We start from the raw sequence: 26,862 nt of genomic DNA, 5'->3' as shown, positions 1-26,862 counted from the left end.
AGTTCAGTCAGAACAGAGAGCAGACACTGATCTTTTCCTCCTTGCTTCACAGAATCACTTGTATGTATGGATAATGCCTGCTTTGTGGCACAGGAAAATGGAACGGTGATTAAATTCAGCTTTTTACTACTAACTTGCAATATTATAATATTATATATCATATATTATTATGATATTATAATACTTCTGATATTTTTTTATTATCTTGTCACAGTATTAAAAAGTGATGGCTTTGACAAAGTAAGAGAATAATTATCCCTTCTACTTCAAAGTAATTGTAAATTAATTTTGTTCTTGCAAAACTATATATTTGTCTGTCTTGTACCAATCTGTGATGGACAGCAGTCCATTTCTAGCCTAGCCACCATCTATACTGCCTTTCCTACTGCATCTACTAAACAGTTTCAGTAGGTTTGAGGTGAATCAGGAACAGCTAGAGAAATTGCCATTTCACTGGCCCCAAAAATGCTTCCTTCTTAATCTAATGCTAGCAAATGTAAAAAAAGATGAGGGAAGTGAAACCAGGTCTCTAACTACTGTTAACCACTAGGTAAAAATAGACTTCTATGGTTGAAAGCTTTGCTGCATGGAGGGAAAGGTAGGAGAAGATCCTATGACACTTTCCAGCACATCTGAATTGGTACTACTGTAACTAAATGCATGCAACTGGGCTATTTTTTATCACTGTCTACAAGCTGTTTATGAAATAAAAAGGTGTGGAGGAGTAAGACTACACATAAAAAATACTGCTTCTCGTATTGGTATCTCAGCACAATATAAACTGTGTTTCTAAAGCAAACAGATTAGTTCTGCAGTACAAAAGGGAATGAACCCAGCATGCAGTAACTTTCCATTGGACGCAGCTAGGAAAAAAAGCAGGGGAGTACTGAGTTAAAAAGTAGTTGCCCAGAAATAGTAATGATGAATGAAAACAGGTAATATTCAATTTGGGCAGACCAAAGATCAGATTAGTATCTCCCTATTGTATCTCCCTATTGATCTGTAATGCTTCAAAGGACTTAATATTTGTTTCAAGTATCATAGGAAAAAATTGAGGAAAGTATTAAAAAAGCATGAAGGAGACCTGTGTCTTCTTGAAGAGCACTGCTGTCAAACAAACGAAGGTTCCAGAATCAACAGAACATGGATTCAAATCCACCTCCAAGTGAATGGAATTAAAAGCCAAAAGTCAGCACAGAAATGAGAAGTTATGAAATGAAAAAATATTTAAGAGAAAAAGAATACAATCCTCCTGATTGACAGTAGGAGAAAAAAGAAACATGCAATACCAATAAAGGAAACATTCAGTAACATTTTCTGTCCTGTACTTGGAAGGGATGAGGGTAGCCCACTGTAACACGACTGAATTATACAGCAAATTACACCTTGAAGACAGGCTTCAACCACTCCAGGCTGTACTCCTCTTAAGCATAAGCTACTGACATGAAATGAAAGGAAAAACCGACAAGATTTTGTGTTCTGTAGGCAATCTAGTTATTCTTTTTTTCCCCTCTCTTTAAACTATAAATAAATCTAAAAGTCCTTCTGCACATAAGCTGTTGCTGTAGGGAAAGAGGATTCACAGACCTATGGAGTTCCCTTTGTTCTTCATATTTCCCAGCAAGGCAAGATGTACGTATAGATGATACCTGTGTGCATTTTATTGTCACAAACAGTTTTTCTAAAAGCAGAAGTCAGGTACAGACCACCTGATCTCTGGGCACAAGTTAAAAACATTTCACACCATATAAAAATAGAGATCCTGTGTTCTCTAAACATGAAGATGTCATTGCACATTGAATGTTTTCACTGACACCATGATATTTTGCACATAAGTAACTGAAGTGAGGACTAAACATGCTGCCTTGTTTTCTTCTGTTTTTTAAGAACACAAGCAATAGCTTGTTAATGTTTGCTTTTTTTTCAGTACAAAACACAAGGAAATACAGCAATGAGGGCTCCCAAATTAGAAACATCATTACTAACTCCTCTTAGGATGCTTAATTCCTAACTGCTGTGAGTTATGTAAGTCACATACTATTAGCAGAAGAAAATGAGCACACACACACGCCATCCAATTGTCCTTTTATATTTTTATTTGGTGTTAAGTAACTCCACAAGAAAACAAAATCAGTTACTCTGGTGTACGTGAAATCAGAACAATACAACCACTTGAAGCAAAAAGTAGAAACAAATTTCAGCCCAGGAATGGAAAACTGATACTTCAGTGCTATGGATATGCAATGCGCTTCATACCACAGTGCGGTTCAGCGTATGCCAACCTTTAATGCTTTTTGTTGTTGTTTTGTTTGTGTTTCTATCCATACAGAAAAACTAAAAACCACACTTCACTTCTCACTGAAAGCTTTAGAGCTTTAGCCAGTAAACTATGAAAACAAGTAACGACAATTTGTTATTGCCCAAGCTCAAAATACAATTTTATTTTCCCCAAAGGTGCTGGAATTATTACATACCACAACGTAACTATAAGCAACACCTTTGTGATTTTTGAGCCCTTTCTTACCAAAGAAGCAGCTCTAGCCAAAATTAACTGAGCTGAAGTTTGCGTTTGAAATATGTCCATTTGGTCATTTCTTGTTCTTGAATGAAGTTCTATTCCATTCTTCACTGCAGTGATTTGAAGAATTTACGTGTAAAGTTCTTGTTTACTTTCATGTTACAGTTAACTAGTTCTCAGTGCAGGTGCTAAACAAGCTCTCAAGGAAGCTCCAGAAGAAAGTAAAATATATAAAAATCTCTCCAAAGTCTGCAAATAAATTAAGAAAAGAAACTGTAAAGTGTCAAAAGATTTGTTGTATAAATACAAACCCTAAAACATAGCTCAATAGGAGGACCAAAGCAAAAGTCCCAGGGTAAGGACAAACCGAGCCAATTTTAGGTAAGGAACTCAACTAAAATGTTGCACAAAGTATGGCGTGGTTTTTTAACCACGCGTTTAATTCATATGCTATCAATTTAATAAAGGCAACAAAACCCAGTTATTCAGAAAACCTTCCTAGCACAGAACATATTTCAAAGCCAGTTCAGCTCACGTTTCAAACAGCTGTAGTTCTCGTGAGGTTTATTGCCTGTCAAAATTAATGGTTAAGCTGTTCAAGTCAATGTTGGACTTTCTGCACTTTCTGATGTTATAGACATGCTGCTACTGTATAATTAGTTCTTCGTTGTTGGTTTTTAACTACGAGTTGGTGAAAACTAAGAATGTTTAGTTTCGCAAATATTGCTCCTCCTGGCTTATACATTTTGCATAATGTGTTACAAGCACAAGGAGTTGATAGTTTTGTACAGATGCAACTTGACAATGTATTGACTTTCTAAGTTAACAAAATAAAATTGAAAAGCAAGTCACATAAAGCAACAGTCACTACTGCAATCACACATGTATGTTGTAAATCATCACTTTCCCTACCCCCACCCAACACACACGTAACTTGCCCCACACATTCTCTCAGAAACACAAAATGAACTACGAGATTTACTAAATTACAGCCACAACAGCAGCTAACTGCAGCAGCCACAGGATTTCTCTCAAGTGAAGCACTGACCCTTTGCATTTAAAACACTGAACACACTGAGCATTTTTGATAGTTTCAATCATTCAGGCTCAAATTCAGTCTCGAATGCTTTTGCAGGTTACAAGAACGCCATCATTTGCAACAAGACAAAATCCTCATTGCTTGTTACAAAATTCAAAACAATCCACACATCACCCCAGTGGTTTATTATTTTTGGTGTTTCTTCTTTTCATACTGCCCTATGTTGGCAAGTTGCTAAAAAGGAAAAAAAAAAAAAAAAAAAAAAAGAAAAACCACATTGCCTCCATACCTACAAAAAATCCTTGGCTACTCCAGTTAGCAAAAATACAAACCATGGTAACCTCAGCGTTGGTTTGCGGGGGGAGGGGGGAGAAAGGGAATCATAGGATAGAAAACACAGTTTCTGTAAGTCTCTAAAGCACAACCCTGTTGTTCCTACTTCAAAGTTATGAGATTTACTGAATGAAGACTGGACAAGTCATTCATGCTTTTCTCCTGCATTCAGAAAGGCACTGATAGATTACAGTGTTAAGTATTTATCTCCCGGTTCTTAAAGAACAAAGCCTAATGTGCCAAAAGCTAAAGTCTCTGAATAGCAGAAGTACTTGTAGACACTGCGATGCTAAGAAGATAGCAGTAGTGGTAGGGCTACAGTTACGAATGAAAATAACTGCAATTAAGATGCAAAAAAGCAGTGGTACTACTAAGACAAGCACATGCACATCCATTCTTGATTTAACAACACAATCTAGTCTAGTTCAAATAGCCAAGAATTTAACAGTTTGGGGGTGAAAAAAATCTTCAACAGGACGGCTGTGTCCTCATCTATAAAATAAGCAAGAAGAGAAAGATAAATACACATCTGAATCCATTAACTGAAGAGGAAACTCAAGTTGTTGTTTTAGAGCTACAGACCCTCAAGAAGGATAGTTTTCCACCTCACGTTACTTTTAAATCATCCGTCCTACTCTGCAGTTTTTATAGTTGAGTTCGAGAAAAAAGCTCCTCCTCACACGGATCTGCCCATTCACTGCCACCTTCTGAAGCTGTGTCTTCAGAGCTGGAGCTATCGCTGGAGTAGATCTTCTTCCTGAAGCCATTTGGTTTTGCCTCAGCGTTTATATCATCTGCACATCTTGCTTCATAAACAGAAGAAACCTACGGATTTAAACTGACAGTGTTGATGGGGAACAATAAAAACCTTTGCCTTTTTTCTGGGCTGGTAAACAGTGGTAAATAGTAAATTGTACATGTTCAAGTGAAATGTCACAATTCAGGGTAAATTCTTCTCTTTCCTGTCTTAGTCCACGATATATTAACAACTACAGAACAGCAGGAAAAAACGTGGTAAGATAAAAATTATCTTAGGAATTTTAGGGCCCTTCAGGACTTGCATAAAACAGCAAGAGAATCAAAAGTAAACTTACAATGTGTCATTACTGCACTGTTTGTTGTTTAAGAGAATATTGTTGTAAAAGCTGTGTCCAAATGCTGATAGTAAATGTTAAATATAATGAAAACAGTACAAATCTGATGAATTTTGTATAAAGTCCATACATTTTCACCTGAATCAGTAAAGCTACACCAAGCGTGTCACAGTGTTAAATTTAAGTGCTTCCAAAAGGACATCAATAAGTGCATGTAAACACGAAGGTCTTCCCTACAGCTAAAATTACTGTGCAGTCCATCAGCTTTTTATTTGCAGTAGGGACAGAACTGAGCATACATTCTATTTACTCCTTTAACTATTAGCCCTTTCTGGTTTCATGGTGCACAGGAGCCCACCCCACAGTTAGTGAAATCAGAAGCTGAGGAAAAAAGGCGTGTATGTTTAGCACACACAACAGATGAAAGCCAAGTATTCCCAGAGGAAACCAAATCTCCTTGGCTACTCGAAGTCCAACGTTCTGCACTCCATGGAGTTTTCAGGAGAATGCTTGAGGTACAGAAGAGATTTAAAAAAAGACACAGAAAGGGAAGAAAAGCTTTAAAGGATTTTTGTAGGGACTTCATTTGAGGTCAGACTGGAAACTCTGAAGAACAGAAAGACACAGTGGCACACCTTTATAAAAATAAGGAGCTCATCCCCCAGTCCAGTGGCAAACTTACCATGTTAAAATCTAAAAGATGTTCCTCATCATTGGGTATTTCCTTTACATCTGCAAATTCTCCTACACCATTCTCTCCCTTGGCATTTGTATAACACTCTTAGAGTGGATGGGGAGTGTTCAGAGGAGGAAGGAAGGAAAAAAAAAAAAAGAAAAATTGAGGTATGCCATTATTTACATTGAGCCAAAATAAAAGCATCTTGAACGCTAGATCACACTCTTAGATCACTTAAACTGTGCTCATGGAGGATTCTAGTTTGACATCCATAAATAGCTCAAAGTAGTATCTTACTGAGGCGACATCCAATCTTTCCTGGATAACTGAACTGATGTTAATAATAATGCTGCTCAGTTAATGAAAACATCTAGAAAATACAGCACAAAGATGAAAAATTACTTTATTATCAACGGTTCCATACATTTCTCAATTCTGATACTGCACAGTGTTTCAGGTCATCTATATTTCTACACGCACACAAAATATAGTGCAGTCTGATACTGACAGAAGCTCAAAAATTGCGAATGAGAATGGCTGTAATTTCTAATTTTCCAGGATAATCTTCCATATATAATAACAGCACATATAAATACATATGGATTGCATGCATCAGTGTTCACGTGTATATAACTACCCATACAGGAAACTCCATATTTGTGAAGCAGTAACATTAGACCTGAGTATAAAGCTCTGGTTTTCTTAAGCTTAGTCTAAAAGACAAATTCCTTGAATTATTCAACTTCACACAAATTCTGGCACTGTATTAAGCAGCTTCTGTTTTTTTTTTTTTTTGTTTTTTTTTTTTTTGTTTTTTTTTTTTGTTTGTTTTTTAATTTAAACACTGCTTTCCTCTGATGAAATAAGGCAGTGAAACACTGAGACGATTTGTGAGTTCACCAGCAGATGTCAGCAGTAAGACGACACAATTCACTCGCAGGAGTTAGAGGATTACTCTGCATGAAGTACATATTCACAGTTCTGAGTCACTGCATTTGCTATTAGACAGATAGTATCTCTGCAATTACCACCATGGATAAAAAACTTGACAAGAGGACACTAAATAACTTCACTTTCTAAATACCAAGTATTTTTCCAGTCTGATAAGCCCAGAAGGCAAACAGGCATGAACCCTTCCACAGCACAAACACATCTCTACAGCTGGGAGCTCATTAAGCGAAGAAGTTTCTGAAGGTAACCTAAACATGTTTCAGTTGGCTGTACTCTAAGGTGCACTCTAAAAATAATTCAGTACTAATTACTGGCTACTGTAATTCCAGACTATTAAAGAACAACATCTCTGATAAAAAGTTTCTTGCACTGAGTCTCTGAAAGCATCAGAGATCCATCAGTTCAGAATCATTATTCAGACTTCTAGCATTATTTAGTCTTCTTCCCAGAAAAGATAAACTGGCATGCAGCAAAATCCAGAACAAACAAAAAAGCTCTGGATTCTGTTGACAGAATTCCTGGCCTTTGGCCAGCTGTCAGATGTTACAAATATTTGGGAGGCAACAGAGAGAGCTGGAAGCACACCTGCTTTTGCCAGTGAGCTGCCTGCCACCAAGGCTGGGCTTAATGCTCAGCGTGGGACCAAAAAACTCCCAGACTGTCGCTGTGAATGGTGGCCAGGAGGCAGATCCCTCTGCTTCCCAGCTTGAGAGAAATTCCTCACATTCACCAAATAATTAGCATGTTGTTTATGCAAACCTATAAAAGGCAGTTATGCTTTTACATTCCGGTGAAAATGGGTTGCCTACACGTTGTACACATTGAAGCATTCAAAAAATGTCATGAAGTATTTTCAGAGTCAGAGGTTAACACATTCTGTGTAAAGCCAAATTCTGGAATTAAGTGAGTCACAAAATAGTAAGACTATTTTGAAAGCTCTTTCACTTAAGAACTAGTTAGAATCATGCCGGAGGTTTGACTGCAGATCTAACTTAGGAATCCCAGCTCTCTCTCAGATAATTTATTATAAAAATGTACTTCCTTTTTCTTGTGTTTGTTTCTGTTTAAATGTAAGTAGTAGTACTAACTCATCTGCAACAATTCAAATCCACAACAAAGACCACTTAATTCTAGCCCAGATGCAACAGTTCAAGCATGCACGGTTTCTTACCTTCACACTGTGACACAGGAAAAAGGGGAGAATAGAGCGCCTTTTCCCACCAGCACTGCTTTTCCTGGCTGCCACTCATTCTCTGCAGATCAGTATTCAATACAGAAAACTGTTTAGACAATAATCACGCTTCATTATGCCATAAATAACATACTTACATGAAAAGGAGGAAAGCGATGTGACAGTCAATTTGCTAGGTCGCATAGGTCACACCATTCAATTTCTAACACTAATGGGAAAGGACTGTCAAACTACAGCCATTACCTGAACTGCTACAGCCAGTACGAACCCGTTCAGAGGCTCCTACGTCACAGATTTAGAGCTGTACAAACCCAGAACAAAACCACGAATTCCAGCTTCACACTTTATAATCTCAGTGAGAACACACAGATACCCAAGAGATGAAAAACGAAACAATCTTAGCCAACACGATAAATCATTCAGTGTAAAACAAAACAGAAGAAAGTAAACACAACCCAGCAAAACTGAAGGTCTGTATTCTGGAAGGGTGAATAAGCAGTACCATTACTATAAGAGCAGTAAGAGAATTAATGTCACTATGAGGAAAAACTAGTTCCAGGAGTTATTAATAAATTTGCTTATGCTAAAAATATTCACTAAAAATGCATAAATATTCTCCCCCACAACATACTGCAGTGCTAACTGAAGTTTACCAGGGCCTTTTCTTTGTGAAATACTGAAGGCTTGGTACGCGGGGACTTCCCTAGACTTATGACTTCATCTCTAACTCCCTTCCCCCTTACAAAGATGCCAGCTTGTAGCATCCCCTATAGATATTAGGTGGAATTGTTCTTACATAAGGTAGCAATATTGCTACCAGCCGCTATGAAGTGCTAACAAATGAGTTTCAATGCTGAATATCTATCCAGTTCCCTCCTCTGTAACCCTGAGTACATCTGAGGATGGAAAATTACGGAGCCTCTTCTTCACAGAATCACAGAACTCACTGAGGTTGGAAAAGAGTTCCAAGATCACTGCCTACCAACGATCAGTATCTCCCCACTTTTTGTTCCTCTTTAATCTACTGCAAAATTATGAAGCCATAGAACCTGAACTCACAAATTGCTATTTCTCAAAAAATGGAAGTCTTTCTCAAACCAACTCAGGAGTGCCACAATGACAGCACCTTCCAGATGAAATTCTTTTCCCCATGAAATTCTCCTGCAACAGACACTGAAATGATCATGCTTTTTCCTATCACAACACTCCCCTTTCAGAATAAACCTCCAAAAGCAAGAACTCCAACTCTAGAAAAAGGATTTCTGAGGAAATAAAGCCATAGTTTAAAAAAAAAAAAATAAAAAGCCAAAAAAGCCAAAAAAGCCCAAGGGTTTTTGAAGCAGAATTTAACAGGAAATACACACAGGTAGAAATAAATGGAATCAGAAAAATAAAATCATCACTCTGCTGCTGACTACAGACAGGGGTATCTAAACTGCACCAGCACTACGCTTAATTAACTTCAGAGCTCTCATGCTGCTGATGTCACACCTGCACTCCTATCTCCGTGTGATGTGCTGGGTGAAGCACAGCAGGTTACAAACAAAGCCAGCTTCAGACTGGCAGGGTTTCATGAGCTACGGCTTCCTTGTTTCCTGGGCTGAGCCACCACCAGAGCCGACATGTCTGCGTCAGGAAGGCAGCCCAGTGACTGCTGCTGGCCAGCTCTGCTCCTCATCCTGCCAGCCTTACCCCGGTATCACAAGTGTGAGAGGAAACAGGGAAGAGAAGCAGCCCAGCAGGGCAACAGCTTAAGCTGTGATCTGGTGCTCCTGGCCCTGCGATGATCCTCATGGAATGACTTCTAAGCCAGCTTTAAGGTCTGATGTCTAAAACTAAGGGATATTTGTAGAAAGATCTGCTACCAATACTAAATCCAGCCAGGGTTTGTCTTCAGGAGAGGATGAGGGGCAGGAGCTGCTGTCTATACAGTCACTGAATTAAACCATTTCTTCCTTTCATTGTTTAGATGTTTAATACAATTGCAGTTTGTCAGTAAACATTAAAAAACAATTTAGCATTCTTTCTTTTAAAACTACATTTTCAGCTTATACCTCCCTTTTCTTGTACGCACACTTCCAAAAAGTTGTTTTAAATTTTCCAGTCACTCATCTGAACAGCTGTTATTCTCAAACTGTACCAGCATAGACACTGCAAGGGGCAGATTTCCTCTCTAAAATCATTCATATTATTTTACTTTTCTCTTGAACAGAGTTCAAAGCTAACAAGGCAAAACCACGTGCAATGGCTGCTTCACTCCCAGCCTTGCTGCAGGTCTGGGAGAAGACTGATGGTTTCCTTCTTGCATTTTACAGCTAGAAAACTCAGGCTTTCCTTAAAGCCTCTGGCTAAAGATATGTAAAATCACCTGAAGACTTCAGAACTCACAAAATGACTACAACACTGCAGTTATGCAAGGTTCACCTGTCCCCTGCTCTGGCCAAGTCAGTCACAATTTTCTACTAATTTGCAGTAATTAGGGTCAGAATTGCAGTTACATATAAAAACTAAAACTTCAATTATTTTCTGCATGCTTCTGTTTCTGTCCCTCACTTGCTTCTCCATACAACAACGGAATAAAATCCTGTTAACGTTTGCTATCGTTTGCATAACAGCATGAAAGAAGAATGAATCTCCAAAATTTTAACTAACATTTATATACCCTTCATTGGCAACCTGCTGACATTTGCTCCTTCCAACATCATTTTATGTCTGTCCCAAATAAAACTTGCTCAGAAGCTCACACAGCAGCAGGGCTATCTTTAGTCTTTCATCTAAAATTTCAAATGAAACCTCTGGTTTCTGGAACATCAGTACCAATACTTACTATAGAAATAAAAATATTCTTTTTTTTTTTTCCTTCTAAAAATTCTCATGCTGTTTCAAAGATCTAATTACAATGAAACAACTCTGCAGTTCAACCAATGCAGCAAACATGGAAGATCTTCTGAGTGTAAATAGATAATGGCCACTTTGCAGAGCTAGGATCATGATGCAAGTGCAATCTAGTGTTTTGCTAAGGCTACAAGTGAGCAACCTCCACAGACAGTTTTCTCCTATGCTGTCAACTCTGTACATGAAGTTGCTTTCTCCATCTCTTCTATTTACAGATGTGAGAAACAGCATATATAGCAGCTTTCCAGATCAGATAGTAAGACTGAGACCAAGATGTGATGGAACACACTTGGTTTTTGCCTGTTAAAACTTTGACCTTTCCAAGCACTGTGTGTATTTAGTTTGTTAATTATTTCCATATTTCTGGTTAAAGGTTGTAATTGAAGTTAGTACAACAGTGATTCTAACCACAAATCTAACAGTGTTCAGCTCCATATAAATAACGTTTTGCCCAAGTATGGAAATATTACTGCCAATTATCTGAAATTCTTTTTAATAGGCCACTGTAAGACCACTGTAAAAGAAGGAAAATACAGGCAGCTAAGACCTCTTTGACTACATTTTTTTTTATGAATACAAATGGAAAATTACGCAGAGATAATTCAACCTGCTGTTACAAAAATCAACACAAACACTGCATGCATTTGAGCAGGATTTTTACATTCTTCCCAGCTGTTTTATCCATCTACTTTCTACAAATATATATATTATTTGCTTTTATGGGTGCAAAAACATGACTTGCAAGTTTAATTTATTCAATTCTCTGCCTCTCTTCAAGACTTCTAGGCAATAAAGATATTTGCAAACCATGACGTCCAAGCTCACAAAATGTCTCAAACACAGGGCATCTTCATATACATAAATATATACAACATGAAACAAGTGAGCTGACAAACACAAATAATTTAGACGTCACAGCAGCAATGAACCCATGGAGTCCCATTCCAAAAGATGATATTCAAATTATACTTCATCAGCTACTCTGGGAACATACATCTGGCTGTGGTAGTTACAAAGGAAGCCAAGTCTAAGCTGTATATTCTTAAAGCCCGTCAGAGTTAAAGAGAGTTAAAGCAGAGTTTACAGAACAAACACAACTCCTTCCTTATCTTCTGTCACTGCATTCTCCTTCAAGTTTCTCTTTTTTTCACATGAAACCTCCTCAGTTCCACCACTATTTTCAGAAATGGTGAACTTTGGGCTGCACTTTTCAGGTTACCTTCTTTCAAGAAAGATGACCAACACTGGGCGCAGTGCTCCAGCTTGCCGAGTTAAATACGAATACCCCATTACTCCAATCAAAAAGTACCTCAGCACATCTCAGAGGCCAATTAAGTCACAAGATCCACGAGCACTGAAGTGATTTTGCTAATCAAATTCCCTCAGCCTATGGGCACTTATTAGCATGTTCATACCTCAGAAGTATAGTAACAACCCAATAGAACCCACAAGTTCATTATGAGTATGATAAGCATTCTTAGGGCTCACGTACTAAATTAGAGCCCATGTAACATGTATTGATATGAGTTTCAGTGTTATTAATGTCAGGCACCATTAACAGGGCATACTTACCCATAACTCCACAGCTAAATGGTACGAGCATTTACCTGGAAGAACATGGACTGTACCTCAATGTCCTTTTTTTTTTTTTTTTTTTTGATTAAATCTTAAGACAAGGTATATAATACAATTTTAAAGAACTTCAGTGTGAGTTATTGGCACATTCCTGCTGTAAAACATGCTATAATCCTGAATGGAGTGCTAAATAAGGGAGGAAGGAAACTCAGCCAGATTCTTTTACGTTCTTGTAAATAGGAGGTATTGAAAAATGTGTTTGCACATGTACATAATACAGGTTTATGTGATGCAAAACCAATTCATCCACCATTACATCATGATCTACATTAGTATTTTCAAGTTCATTACTTAGGCAAAACACTGGAGATACTCATATCTCAGAACACAACTCAAACATTGTTAGATAACAATGAGTTAAACAACACATTTAAATATTATCGTAAGTCAATAAAGTCTCATTTAAAGAATCCTTTAGAAAAACTGACTGCTGCTAATCATACCCTCCCCTGCATATCTGTGGGGTGTCAGGAAGGAATCTCTCTCCTAAATGATTTTAATTATACATTTTTTTACATTGATTTTAACACCGATGAGAATACTGCTACTCCTAACAAGAAACAAGTTCAAACAGTCTAACTGTATGACACTTGCACTCTTGCACACAAAATAATCATCATCTTTACTACAGCTTGCTGCATAACCAATACATTAAAATCTGTTGCCTTACTGCTTGAAAACTTTTACATATAGACTTCACTTCAATAAATTTAAATGTGCTCTCAAGTTAAAAAGCCAATTACCATCAGATATGCATTAACTGCTCTTAGACAAGCCCAGAGTGCACGTGCATTCTCTTGAGACACACTACATATAGGAAGGCTAGCTGACCCAGTCTTTCTGAGTTTAAACTGTAATCAGGCTCCTCAAGTCTCCTAGGAAGAGCTTAATTTCAAACCAAATTGGAGTCTAGACTGCCAAAAGGGTATGACCTGAGAACGGGAAGCAGTTAGCTTTACTCTTGTGACAGAGAATATAAGGAAAACAGAATACTAGAAATTTCTGAGCAATAATTGGTACCAGTGCTTTTTTCAAGGCTTGCAGCTATCATAAACTTTGAAGCCACTATAAGTTTATAGCAGGCACATACTATTTTCTCGTATGGGTAAGTCATCGAAAAGCACAAATCATCCTCATGGAGTGCTAAACTTCAAGAAAGGAGGCTGGAAGGAAATTCTCTCTCCTACTATCACCATTTATTCATTTATTACGTTCCACCCTATGATGAAGCTAGACAGACTCTGTTATGCCTGGTTAAAGGTAATTTCCAGAATGTCCTCTGACTTATAGCCTTGGTGTATTCATTTTATTGGTGACTTTAATCACAAGGCCTGGCACAAACAGAAAATCCCCAGACTCTGGAGAAGCAGGAAGCCACAGTTATTTGATTCTGTTGCACAAGCAGCAGACAAGCAGTAGAAGCAGTAATAGTAATTAATTCACAGGAGAATGAGAGGAGCAATAAATGAGGAAGAAAAATAAGGAACTTTTTCATTCAACATAAGTTTGCTTCAGATTTAGCAAGAAAATGATTACTCTCCCCAAATATGATTTAGCGTATATGATACAACACAAGCTGATTACAATTGTTCAGTTAAAAGCAAAGAATTCCTTCCTAAAGGAGATACTACAACTGCCAGGTATGCAGAGGAAGAGACTGAAGAGGAAAAGACCACCTCAGATTCACTTTGTAAGTATCCATGCGGTTTCTCTGGGTCAAATATTGGAGATCAAGGATTTTTTTTTCCTTGAAGAGCAGAGGGAGCTAACAGCAAGAAAAGCTTGGCTATTTATGGCTGGAAGGGTATTTTGCTTTAAATCTTTACTTAACCTACAATTAACTGAGTGAAAACTCTGAGCTCAGCTCATACTGAGGCTCGCTTACAGTGCTGTGGTAGCAACGTACATTTTGCATCCATGCTTTACTTCATTTTATGTCTAACACTGACAAGAGAGCACTTTACCTTCCAGGCAATTACCCCTTCTCCAGAAACATTTCTGTGCCTAAGTTGACATGCGATAGTTCAGCTCAACAGTCTTCTACTTGGAAATAGTAAAACTCATACTGACATTCATATTGAGAAGACTGACTTCAGATCTTCCTCTTGGTATTTTAAAATAGGCATGAATCAAAACCAGTAATATTTCACTACTCAAAATTTATGCACGCTTTAATATATGTAAATCATAAACTAAAAGTCTTATGTTAACAGATTCTAAAGTGTACACGAGAATACACATGCACGTGTTTCCAAAGCTATGCAAGATGACACTAATGCCTGAAAATGGTTAATATTTCACAGAACCACTTAACGATTAAGGTTCAGAAGGACCTCTGGCAGTCATCATGTCCAACCTCCTTGCTCAAGCAGGGTCACCAAGAGGAGATTGACCAGGACTGTGTCCAGATAGCTTCCAAGTATCTCTAAGGGAGGAGACTCCACAACCTTTTATGGCAACCTGTGCCAACACTATGCCACCCTCACAGTAAAAAAACAAACAAAAAACAGTTTCCTGATGTTCAGGCAGAACCTCTTGTGTTTCTGTAGAGTATATTTTCCTAGAGAGCTGTACAACTACAATCATTTAAATGGAACTGTCACATGACAAATTGCTGGTTACCAGCTGTTAGCTGCAAATTCCGTAATTTTGCACATCCACGTACCTCTTCGAGCTCTCCTGAAGAAACAGGATTATCTTCATAAGTGGGGAAATGGCATCCTGCTTTACAACTGCAAAACCTGCTAGTCTCCTCTCGCGGCTCCACTATTCTGCAGTTTACTTTAGAGCTCTCCATTACCCTCCCATCTAGGGATTCTTTCATACTGCATTCTAAACATGGATCTTGGTTTCCTACTGGTAACATCCCAGCAGACTCTTCTTGGGAATCCAGTGATGTTTGTGCACTCTTCTCCATTCCAGACTTTTTTAATCTGGGAAGAAATTTTCCAGATTCGAGCTCTGATTTTCCATAATAATGCCCTTCTTTTTCTGCATCTTCTTCCAGAGGTTTGAGATCTGCTTGTGGATCCTCAAACACATCTACTTGGGAAGGGACAGCAATATTTCCCTCATCTTTTTCTGACTCAAATTCTGACTCACTTCCACCACCTGGAGAAAGTTCAGATGCAGAAATCGGGCGAAAGTGAGTCCTTGGAGAAATCCTTATAGCCCTGTATTGCGTTCGATCAACACCACATATCCTGGGATGTAAAACCTCACTGTCTGAATCAGAGCACAGAATTGACTTAGGTTTAAAGCTAGGGCTGAAAGATGCAATTCCTTCTGGCTCAAATGAGCACTCTACGTGAAGAACTTGAGAAAATGGATTGTTCAGGTCAAAGGAAGAGAATGAGTATTCAAGCCCTGGTTCTTCAACTTGAAAGTTACCGCAAGCTCCCAGTAAGTCTTCATGGAAGATAAAAGAAAAACCCTTATTTAATCCATTATCTCCACTCTTTGATTGATCGCTCTGTTCAAATGACACAAATGGCCTCCATAACTGCCTATGACCAGGGGCAAAGCTATTACCTGGAGTCATAAAAACATCTGTACCAGCAATTGTCACTACATCAGAAGCTGCACATTGCAATAAGCTCCCTTTTGAGTGACTAGGTGGCACCACTGCCCATTCTCTATCACTGTTAAACGTTTTCAGCTCCCCATACACACCACCAAGTATAAACGAGTTTTCTTTATCTTGGTTAACATCCCAAGGTTTTGATGGTGTAGTATAGTCACCACCATCTACTTTTGACAAATCATTTGAGACAAACGCTCTCTTCTCTAAATTCTCTTTTTGACCTTCCCAAAGGTGATACTCTGATCTCTGCACTGCTTTATTGGGCTCCTGGAGGGTTTCAACTTTTGCTTCTGTATCCAAACAGCAGCAATAGTTATTTACATCAGCTGAAAACAATTCATCTTCTATTCCTTCTATTTCTAACATTGCTGCAGAATTTCTGTCTGTCATATTTGTCCAAATATCTTTAATAACCCCTGAGCTGTAGCCATCTCCATGTGGACTGCTTGCACTACACCCCTGTGTAGTTTCAAAGTCTTTATTTTCTGCTTTTTGTTCGAGCTGAATACCACAGACAGATTCTAGCTTAGATTTTTTTTTGAAAATCAAAGCGGGCATTTCTCCTAAAGTTCTAGCTTGTTGCTGGCAGGTTTCTTCTGGCAAAAAGTCTAGAATTTCTTCATCTACATAACCTGAAGACACTCTAGGAACTACATAATTAATATCTTCTGCATTAAATTGCGTGGATTCTTCATACGGAATATTTAAAGTCTCATTGTCTGAACGTGTTTCTTCTGAGTGTGACCATGGACTACAAGTTCTTGTTGAAAGATTGGAACAGTGTTCATTTTCATCGAAGGCACTATTTTTGGTCCATATTAGCAACCTAGACTGTGTTTTCCCAAGAATATTAGCAGTGCTACTAGAATCTGCATTTTCATTTCCCAAGTTGAGTGTTTCAAAAGAAAACGGTAAAACAGAGTTACTGCATTGCACTTCAAACACTGAAAAACAAGAGTTTATACCAGACCCTTCATTAATATCTGAAAAGAGCTCTTGATTGCCAGCAAGCATATGTGAATTAAGCATTGTGCTGTCTAAGATGGGGGAGAATCTGATAGGAGAATCTCCTCCAAAACTTTCTCCATCTGCATCGCCAGAACTAGAAGATGAACAGCACTCCCAAAATTGAGCTAAATTACTAAGGTCTTGCAAGAACCACCCTTCAGCACCAACAGAGCTGGTTGAATCTGTCCATATTGCACTTTCCCCTTGCAACTCCATTCCATCTAACACTATGCAACATTCTGCCTCAAAATCATTTTTTTCTTTACTCTTCTGTCGAATCATATTTAAAATCCGACTCTCCCCTTGCATCGTATCTGAGGCACCAGGATCCAACATGGATTGATCAATATCCACTTCATAGAAGTGTGTTAGTTCGGACAGATGAACATCATCCAAATATTTGTCGTCCTCTGGTTGAGAACAAACTGAGGTCCCAGCGAGGTCAATATCCTCATTTAGAACTGCAGGCATTTCTACAAAGTGACCATCGATGAAAGTACCTGCTGCGAGGTATGTTTTATGAACGTTATTGTTGCTAATACAAAGACCATGCACTGATTCCGACAACTCTTCTACAGCCTCTGATGTTATGCCACATATATCTTCTCTGTTGCGGTATGTAGTCTCCAGCTTGCTTTTTCTGCTAAGAGGAACAAAGTACTCTGTGATCGGCTCAGTATACCACAAGGGCTCTTCTTTATATTCCTTTTCATTTCTGCTGTCTATGTACAAATCTTTTCCATCATTACCGCCAGCTTCTTTTCTTCCAATTTCTTTTAATGGCCTTTTACCTCTTTTGCACAGCTGTTTGATGGACCCGCTGCTGCTGCTGCTACTGCTTCCACTGTGGACTTTTCTATCGGCCTTTTCACCAGATTTCACTGCAAGCCTGCTTTGCCCATTACGGCCTTTTTTATTTCGCACCTCTCTTGTTTTGTGTCTCACTTTAATGCATTTCACTGATGCCCTGTATTCACCTTGATTACCACTAGAACTCGAGCCAGCCTCACTGGATCCAGATGACCAGGAGCGAGGACGCATCTTTCCCTCAGACTTATGTCGGACTTGTTTTTTATACAAAACAGGCTTATCTTCAATGGCATTGTTGCTAAACTTGTTTTCTTTCTCATTTCTACTTTTCTTCTGCTGGGTTCTTTCATGTACAGCGGCAGGTACTTTATTACTTCTGTCTTTAGTTACTTCACTTTCACTATTGCAGTCCTTTGGAGAAGATGTATCTGTGCTAGTTGGTGGAGCAGTGGATGAAGATGAGGAGCTAGAGTAAGAGCATACTTTGGATTTATTCCACACAGTCATAATTTCCTGCAGGCAAACTGGCTTTTCAGAAAGAGGAGGAAATGCTTCATAGTACCTAAAAGTAATATAAAAAGGTGACATTTGTATCTTAGAATTTCAGACAGGCATTAAAATTAGAAAGCATTACTAAAAACACATCAAAACACTGCCTATCCACTTGTCAAAAAAAGCCTAGTTTGTTCTATTTATACACACACCATTCACTGCCCTGTTTATCTGAATGATAACAAAGGGGAGATTAAGATAAACTTATGGTTATATACTCATGCATGTTTTAAAAGATACTATAAAATAAAACTCCTATTTTTAGAAAGTACTAAACTTCACTGTAGATGAAAATTGTGATTGCTTAGAATAGCGAAGGCCTGATCCCAAATTTATTAGATATTGAAGTTATTTAATAGCTATCTTAAAGGTGTGCAACTTAAAAATATAAATGAGGAAGTCCTCAATTTCAGTCAATTAATGTTAACCATACACTGCAAAACACAGTGTTAGCTTCTACATAGTTTGTTCTTCACTTATAAAAAACGTTGCCCAAAAAAATCAAACATCAATGTGTGTTTGAAAAGAAACCAGTATGTCCCAACTTCTAGAAAAAAAAAGAAAAAAAAAAAGCCTTAGCTACTGGGAAAAAAAAAAAAAAAAAGATATTTCCTGACAGGAGTATAACGTGTAACAGCTCTGTCCAACAGGGACAAGGTTGAAGCAGCCTATGTTGGACAATAAATACATGCATGCAGATTCTCGTGTATGCTCCAATGAAAACCTTTTCAAAAACATTCAAAAGGCAGTTAAGTTAAATGTGAGTTCACAGAATCAGCTTCCTGAAGAAGTATTGTCCATTTAGCAATACTTCCACTGGACTGTTGCAAGCAATGTCTAAGAAGATGGAGAAAGCAGTATGTCCAAGAAAAGTCAACCACAAAGCTCCTGGATACTTCACTAACACCAGACTGAGGTACTTGGTATCCGATAGGTCACTTTGGTTATGAAGAGATTAAGGATTATGAAGAGTTTCAGTTTCCCATTTCTGCAACAGAAGTTCAGAAGATGGAAAACTCAATCTCTTCTTGCAGTTTGTCAATCCATGCTGTTTTAAGGGCTTTTAATTCTTCTAGCTGACTTGGTTTCGAGCAGCCTAAAATACAGTATTGGTCTGAGTTCAGTTTATAGTCAAAAGAAGAAGGAAAAAGAAAGTAGTCAGGACTTTCTTATACTTAAATATGTAAGATGAACAAAAGAAGATGGCAGGAAAAAAAACAAAGATTGCATAATATCCACAAAGCTTCAGATTTACCACTAAAAACTTCATTGTTTTAAAATACAAATATAGAAGGAGAAGAGAGCAGTTATGAGATATATTAATAAAATATGATTACGTTAATAATAATAATAAATGCATACATTTCTACTTGATCCTTTGCTGGGGGAGATAAATCAGCTTCAGGAGACAATGAGCCTTCTAACTTTTTGTGAATCTTCTCCTCTGTTTTGGAAGAAAATTCCAAATGCTTAACAGAAAAGTTCAAAAAGCCAATACATTTTATACCAGTACTAAACAAAAAGCACCAGGACATACATCTATAATAGCAGTACGTTTTCATAAAATACTGTAAAGTTACAGAGCAATTTATAGTCTGAGCATCAGGGACACAGAAGACAGAAGTTATTACCAAAGATTCAAGACTTCCACTATTGTCTTGCTGGCCTGGAAAATTTCACCAAACTGCTAGCAGCTGCAGGCCATTTTGTGGTTAGCAATGCCCCCATTAGGACATTTCTTACTGAGATTTTAGTTACCTCATATTCAAATCCTATCCTCATCATACATTACTACATACAAAAAACAAGCAAACCAAAACCCAACAGCTTAACTGAACATTTTTAAGAACAACTGCATGTCACCAAAAGGAAGCATCCTTGCAGTAGTCGCTGTTTTGAGAGCATATGAAGGCATACTTCCTAAGCAAAAAGCAACACTGATTTTCAATTCTTTGTATTAGAATGTGTAAAACACAAATTAAAAAAAAAAAAAAAAGATAAAAGAAGCTGTGAAATGCACACAAATGTTACTTATTTTTTTCTGAATAAATGGTGAGCACCATTTTGACTCAGCAAGGCAGTGTCACAACACAGTTCTATTCAATACTGAGACAAGTGATTAGTGTTTAAAAGCAGAAAAATGAATTGAAACAGCTAAAATCATTCTTTAAGCAGACAAATACTTATTCTTTATTGTTCATTTTACTGTAAGGTGTCAGAGGGTGCTGCTGTGTGCCTGAACAAACATTTACATGCAAAGAATTCACACTGGAGTAACAGCAATTTTATATCATGCCATATGCTTTAGAACATAAAGCCCCCACTACTACTCCCCTAAAAGCCAGGAATTTCAAGCACACCTCCATTACACTTATTTGAATGATTTTCACAGAACAGCTAGCACAGAGTAATTTGAGGCCGATCTATTCCTTGCAAATATCAATATACAAAAGGAACAGAATCAAGCCTGATTTATTTTCATTTCTTTTGACAAGAGAAGAAAACAACGAATATGGAGTATTCACTAAAAAAAAAAGAAGTGTTCTTCTCCCAAGGCAAATGCTATTCACGAATGGCTTGTTCTTAGGCAGACAAAGCATACCAGTGTACGACTGTTGGAACTGCATGCAATTCTTTGAATGAAATTATTAATGTTTATTTTTAAATTGCGTGGCCAAAATGAGAAATTACAGTACAGTTAACACAACACATATAACCTGAGAAGTTTGAGGGTTTATTTCTTACCTTGCTTACTCTGAAGGTCTTTCAGTTTGGAGCAAAGCTCCTCCACTAAAGTTTCAATCCCAGAGCTCTGCACAATAAACACCACCACAGAAGTAAAAAAAGGAGGAAAAACAGAAAAACAAAACTTAGCAAAAAGGATATTCACTTTACATAAATACAACAAAATACAGTAAACAAGTAAACATGTCTTGGCAGCCGTTTTCTTTTCACATGGTAACTAAATTATTCCCCACATTTAAATCCATTCCTCTAAGTAAATTCATTAGAGGTAAATCCCATGAAATTCGCACTAAGGTTTCAAGTCAGAAGCATCACTGTATACCCAAGGCTTTGTCACACTTAACTGCACAGTATCACTTGGTTTGGCTGAGTGTCTCAGGACAAAATCCAAGAATCAGTCCATCACTAAGATGCATTTCAGAAAGCTAAGTCTGAGCCCTTTTGCTGCTCAATTTATACCTGTGAGAAAGGGACTATTGAAAAAGATGAAGAAAATCAGGTGAAGGTGAAAAGTAGAAGAGTGCAAAAGGACAGGTGGTGTGGAGGATACATGCAGCACATACCCCATTGTTCTGTTGTTGCAATGCCCAATTTTTTCTTTTTTTTTTTTTTTTTTTTTTAAACATTGTGTTGTTTGTTTAGAAGAGCAGAGGGAAAAATAAACAGCTTATTCACCTTCCCCTATAAGCCTCTATTTGCTCCTTTATTCCCCCACATAAGCCTTCTTTACACTCAAATTTCCTTTTAAGTCCCATTTCAGTGTTATTTACACATGCATTTGTTCTGCTTTTTCTATCTGCCTAGACTTGTGAGCAGCTCTAGATCAAACAACAGTACCAGAACAGCAAAATGCTGGAAGATAAACATGCATAAAGCAGAACAGTATGCTGCCAACCGTCCCATAGGAGAAAACACCGTGCTGTTCTAACAGAATAAAACTTGGATGCCAGTCAGTGAAATACTGAACACTAACCTACGGCCTGAAATGACAATTTCTTGTGGAAGAAAAGCCAGGTGAGGTGAGTATTTCGGTACTCAGGGGTCACCTTTGGCAACTGCACTTTTCATAACTGCAAACAGAAGGTTGGAACCACGGCAAAAAGGAGCACAGGGCAACATGTGAGGAGGATGTGGGAAGCCACCTTCACATCACCCTACTGCTGCAAGTGGTAAATACGGAGCACTTGGCAGCTTCTTCTACCCTATGCACAGATTCCCCAGTAACAGCTCCATCTCGTCCCCATCCCGCTTGGACATTGTGAGACTTGTACAAAGCTCCTGTGGAATTACCTTCCGAGTTTGACATGTCTCGTGCACTCACACGGAGTGAAAATGCATGCTCTCCAAAGGTAACGTGAATCCCACATCATGGTAAAGAAATGTATTCAAAGTTTAAGATTTGCTGTGTCACTATGGTGGCAAATTTTGTTTCCCCATGATATAAGAGATCCTTCTTTCTCCTGGCTACTGGCTAGAAATTGCTAAGAAATGTGAACGTATGAGATTAAAGCACAAATAAACTTTATGAAAAAGGAAATACTAAATCATACAGAGAACCAGCTTGTTTAAACCAGTGTCAGAAACATGCCCTTGAAAAATCATATACTAAAGCAATGACGTACACACTAACCTCTAAATTTTAATTATTTGCAGTCAAGTGAGAAAACAATTTTCTGTTCCTATCGGCACTGCTGCACTGAAGTACTAAATATGAAACTTTATGCCACGTACTTAACTGAGGATGACTTAGCAGTATTAAACATCAGAAGGTATCTCCTACATCAGTAAATTTACTAACATAAATTATATTACTTAGAAACAACCAAGCAGCACAGCAAAAGGGACAAACCTACATAGCTGTAAGAATTGTCAATTTATACCTTTACCTCTTCTGACCCCCCCCCCTTCCTCCCCGCAAAAGGGCAACAGAGGAGGAGCTGGCCCTGTTTTTGCTTAGCTCTCAGAACTGTCTAACTGAATCGGCACATGTAGCAAATAGTCAAAATCTAAGCAACACAAGTTAAGGAAGTAAATCTGTACGATCACACCAAAACAAAAACAAAAAATCAACCCAGAACAGCAACAAAATGCTCACCATTGCACCGAAGAAGGGAAAACTTTTGGAATCAAACACTTCATTTCCTCCTGTACCATGAAACTAATACTCAAGTCAGCTGACACGCTGCATGCTGTCCTGCATAGCACTCCCATGTAGCTAGTGCTAGGTTTAAAGGAAAAAAAAAAACAAACCACGAACAACTGTGCAGAATGCCAAGTCTCCAGAGACCACTTACTCAACCTCTTACTGCAGTCTGTAAAAACAGGCTGCAGGCAATGTAATGAATGCCTCTGCAACTATCTTCTATCCGATTGTGTTCTTATCTGAATATATGATTTATTTACTGAAATTTTTCATTGTTTAGGTCAATGCACAGCAGTTTCAGCAATCCTACTGCCAGAACGCAGGACATGCCAGGATATTGTGTGAGCTGCCTCAAGTGCTTTGATCAGATTCAAATGCAAAGGCAGTCCCCAAATAATACAAATATCAGAGTACCTTTATAAGTACTTTCCAATATGGAGGTCTTAGCACTTAATTAGGATTGCTTTTGTAATTCCAACATGAAAGACTTAAATCTTATGATAATCTCTAAGATTATTTAAACTACTGACCCAGATTTCTACTAACCTATTTGTCTCATTCGAATGACAGAAGATAGGGTATCATTTTTTTAATTCAAAATTCCATCTCGCATGTCAAATCTTCCTCCATACCAAACACATTTTATTCTGTCCTACTGTTTCCAATATCCTTCAAATTCATTCCTCTGCTTGAACTTACAGCCAGTTCCATCAAAAGTTTTGCCTTTTGGCTTTTCATCAGCTGGCTGAAGCAAGGGAAGGATTACATAAAGGAGAGGTGTTATATTACTGGCACAGGAATGATTGTGCTAATAGATAAATTAAGCTTCTGAACTCACCCAGCATGAAAAAGAACAGTCAATATGACTGCTTGAGTTAAGAGGACTCTCACTACTATACATACATTGCATACATGCATGTATACACACACATCCATACAAATATATTTAAATAACAAAGCATCAACATCATTTTACATGCTCTCCTTTTCAAATGGAGCAATTCAAGAGATGGCAAGTTATGACATCAGCTCAAAGCAACTCCACTGCATTTGAAGGTTCAGTCCTGTATAGCTGCAGAAATGTTCCCAAAAGAGACTAAATCCGTACACTTAATTACTTCAGAAATACTTCTATGCATTTAAGATATTCAGTTTAACTGCAACTATGGAAAAAAAATAATATTATGCATATAAAATTCAAGTCTGCTAAAAACTGTTGTCTGAGTAACAGTGGACACCAGCTATAACATTCTGAGAGCTTTAAGGAAGAAGCAGTCAAACATCAGGCCCTGTCACTTTAATTCTGGCTGACCTTTATCTCTGTTAGTGGACTTCTGAGCATTGCAAACAAGCACCACTGAGCACCATACAGAAGATTTAGTGGTTATTTTTTCCTTGGATTTGAACACAACTGGTCACAATGATTTCATACCATTTCTTCTATGGAATCAAAGACACCACAGGCTAGCAGAACTTGCTTTTTCACTGGTTCTGCAGCCTTTTCCATATTCCAGTACTGATGTCAATGTATGGCTTGCATACTGCGATCCAAAGAATGCCATGCAAACACGTACACTGATCTATAAATCTGTACATAATCAATACCCCAAAATTTTGGACAGAGAAATAGAAAACATACCAAGAAAAAAAAGGAGTTGTAGTATCCAATATCTAGAATGAGCTTTCGAAACCAGATGTACTATAATACAACTGCAGAAATAGAAAAACTGATTATAAAACTCAAGAGGCAAAGATTGTAATGTTACCATTTCCCCCTCCTCCCTTCTGGCCTAGTAAGTTAATACTTTCCTCTAGAAGCTCTGCCTTGCATGCTCCTAATGCACTGAACAGGGTGCACTATGTGAGGCCTGCAAGGTATGAGGAAAGTTCCTTGTTCATCTTGAGGCTTTTTCAGTGACCAAACCAATCACCAATTTTCTCCTGGGTGTCTGGAGAGCTTTCTAGCTTACACTTTTGAAACAAGTCCTTGCTTTACTTCCACACTTCCATATTTCAGTTCCACAGAATTGCACAGGGTTGGAAAGGACCTGTGGAGGTCACTGCTCAGACCCCCTGCGCGGAATACTGACACTTCTCTCACAGAACGCAAGTCCAAACAATCTTGAAATTAAGGTTGATCAATAGATTCATAGTCTCAAATCATTGTTACGACAGGCCATCAGCCCCTCCAGACAGACACTGTCCTCTGATCCCAGTGCACCACTGTTTTCTTGGCACGCAGCCTGTCACCAAGTGAAGGATTAGGCAGCTATTCCATATGAATCAGCTGTTAAGCCACGTGAACTGAATGAGGTACAAAATGTGATTCACTGCAACCACACATCTATTTCTATATTTTGTAGAATGAAAAAGAACTAGGCAATGCCTAGGTTTCCATCTTCTCAAATGCAAAGGAACTGTTAGAAGCACCTCAGACCGCTTGCAGGATGAGAGCAGACCTACTTGCCTATCCATGGTCAAAGGTGCTCTGCACAAGAAGTGGGAACCAAAACCAAATATCCCCACTGCCTCCACAATTCCTGACATTTCCACCAGATATTCCTCCATTTACTGACACAGTCTATATTTTTCCAAGGTTAAAAATTTTATTAAATATACATGAGGAATAACTTACTGCTTCCCTTGCTACCTGCATGAAGGAACTGCAACTGAAACCCAATATTCTTGGACCTGCTATTCATCTATACTAGGAATGTTCTATTTATCTCCACTGTGTCTGTAAGGCTGTTACTTCAGAAAAAAGTCATGGGTAAATTCAGATGTGCGTTCCTTCCATTTGTGCTTAATGTCCTGCATCTGCTTTAATCATTCTTCACAACAATACACCTGTGTGGGGAAGCAGGACAGTCCTGTAAATGTGGCTGTCCAAAATCAGGTGAGCACTGTACAGTATGGAGAGCAGTTCCACAAAGTCTACAATCAAAACAAGTGCAAAACAAGGAAAAGTATCTGTAAGAACAGAAAGACGGAATTAATCTGGCCAATGTAGTGCTGCCTTGCACAAGCACAAATAACATTTGAATAACAAACACCTTTACAACAAGGGTGTTGGACCAGTCAAAAAAAAAACCACCAAATAAACTTTTATATGGGGCTCATGAATACTTGATCTGAATAATCTTCAATAGATGTGTTACCTTGGAATAGCTGACTTTGTTCAGCAGGCAAAATAAAGTAAAATAAAATTTCAAGCACTACAAGAGCAGTGGTTCTCCAACATGGAAACAAAACGCTTTCTTACAACTCTCTTGATCTTGTCTTTTGCACTATGACAGCAATAAGAAAAGTAAATCACTTATCTAGAATCAGGCTTAAGATTCAGAACTATTAATCACTTCACATACTATATTCTGAAACGGAAATCACAGCATGTATTATTTAGTCATTCCAGATAAGAATTCAAATATCAACTCAAACTAAGTTAAAACTAACACATAATCCCCTGACCTCTATTATTTCACTTAATTATTCAGTGGCCACATTCCAGCTACTGTAGATTCTTAACTCTAAATTGAGCTACACTGAGATAAATTTTATCCCCCCGAGAAAGAATAATTTGCCTCTAAAAAATATTCTTCTTGATTATTATTAATTGCTAATAAACAAACACACTGACTTCAAAGCCACAATAGATTTAGTGTTCTTGTAAGCAGAGCTGCTGAGGGAA

At 38.0% G+C, this 26,862-nt stretch overlaps 1 protein-coding gene across 1 annotated transcript in view; it reads right to left on the bottom strand.

Moving 5' to 3' along the window:
• Positions 1-2,078: 2,078 nt before the first annotated feature.
• Positions 2,079-26,862, bottom strand: part of KIAA0232 (KIAA0232 ortholog) — a 60,978-nt gene continuing 36,194 nt past the window's right edge. The window contains exons 4-9 of the mRNA XM_042870413.1: positions 21,032-21,098; positions 19,649-19,730; positions 14,999-18,296; positions 7,783-7,864; positions 5,667-5,764; positions 2,079-4,715 (exon numbers count right to left, since the gene is read on the bottom strand). Of these exons, the coding sequence (XP_042726347.1) occupies positions 4,536-4,715; positions 5,667-5,764; positions 7,783-7,864; positions 14,999-18,296; positions 19,649-19,730; positions 21,032-21,098 (3,807 nt within the window). The 3' untranslated portion in view covers positions 2,079-4,535. The remainder of the gene's footprint in view (positions 4,716-5,666; positions 5,765-7,782; positions 7,865-14,998; positions 18,297-19,648; positions 19,731-21,031; positions 21,099-26,862) is intronic.

The sequence above is a fragment of the Lagopus leucura genome, unplaced genomic scaffold, assembly GCF_019238085.1.
Source record: "Lagopus leucura isolate 7727_CA_CO unplaced genomic scaffold, USGS_WTPT01 Super-Scaffold_100004, whole genome shotgun sequence".
Lineage (NCBI taxonomy): Eukaryota > Metazoa > Chordata > Aves > Galliformes > Phasianidae > Lagopus > Lagopus leucura.
This window is presented reverse-complemented; position numbering and strand designations above follow the sequence as displayed.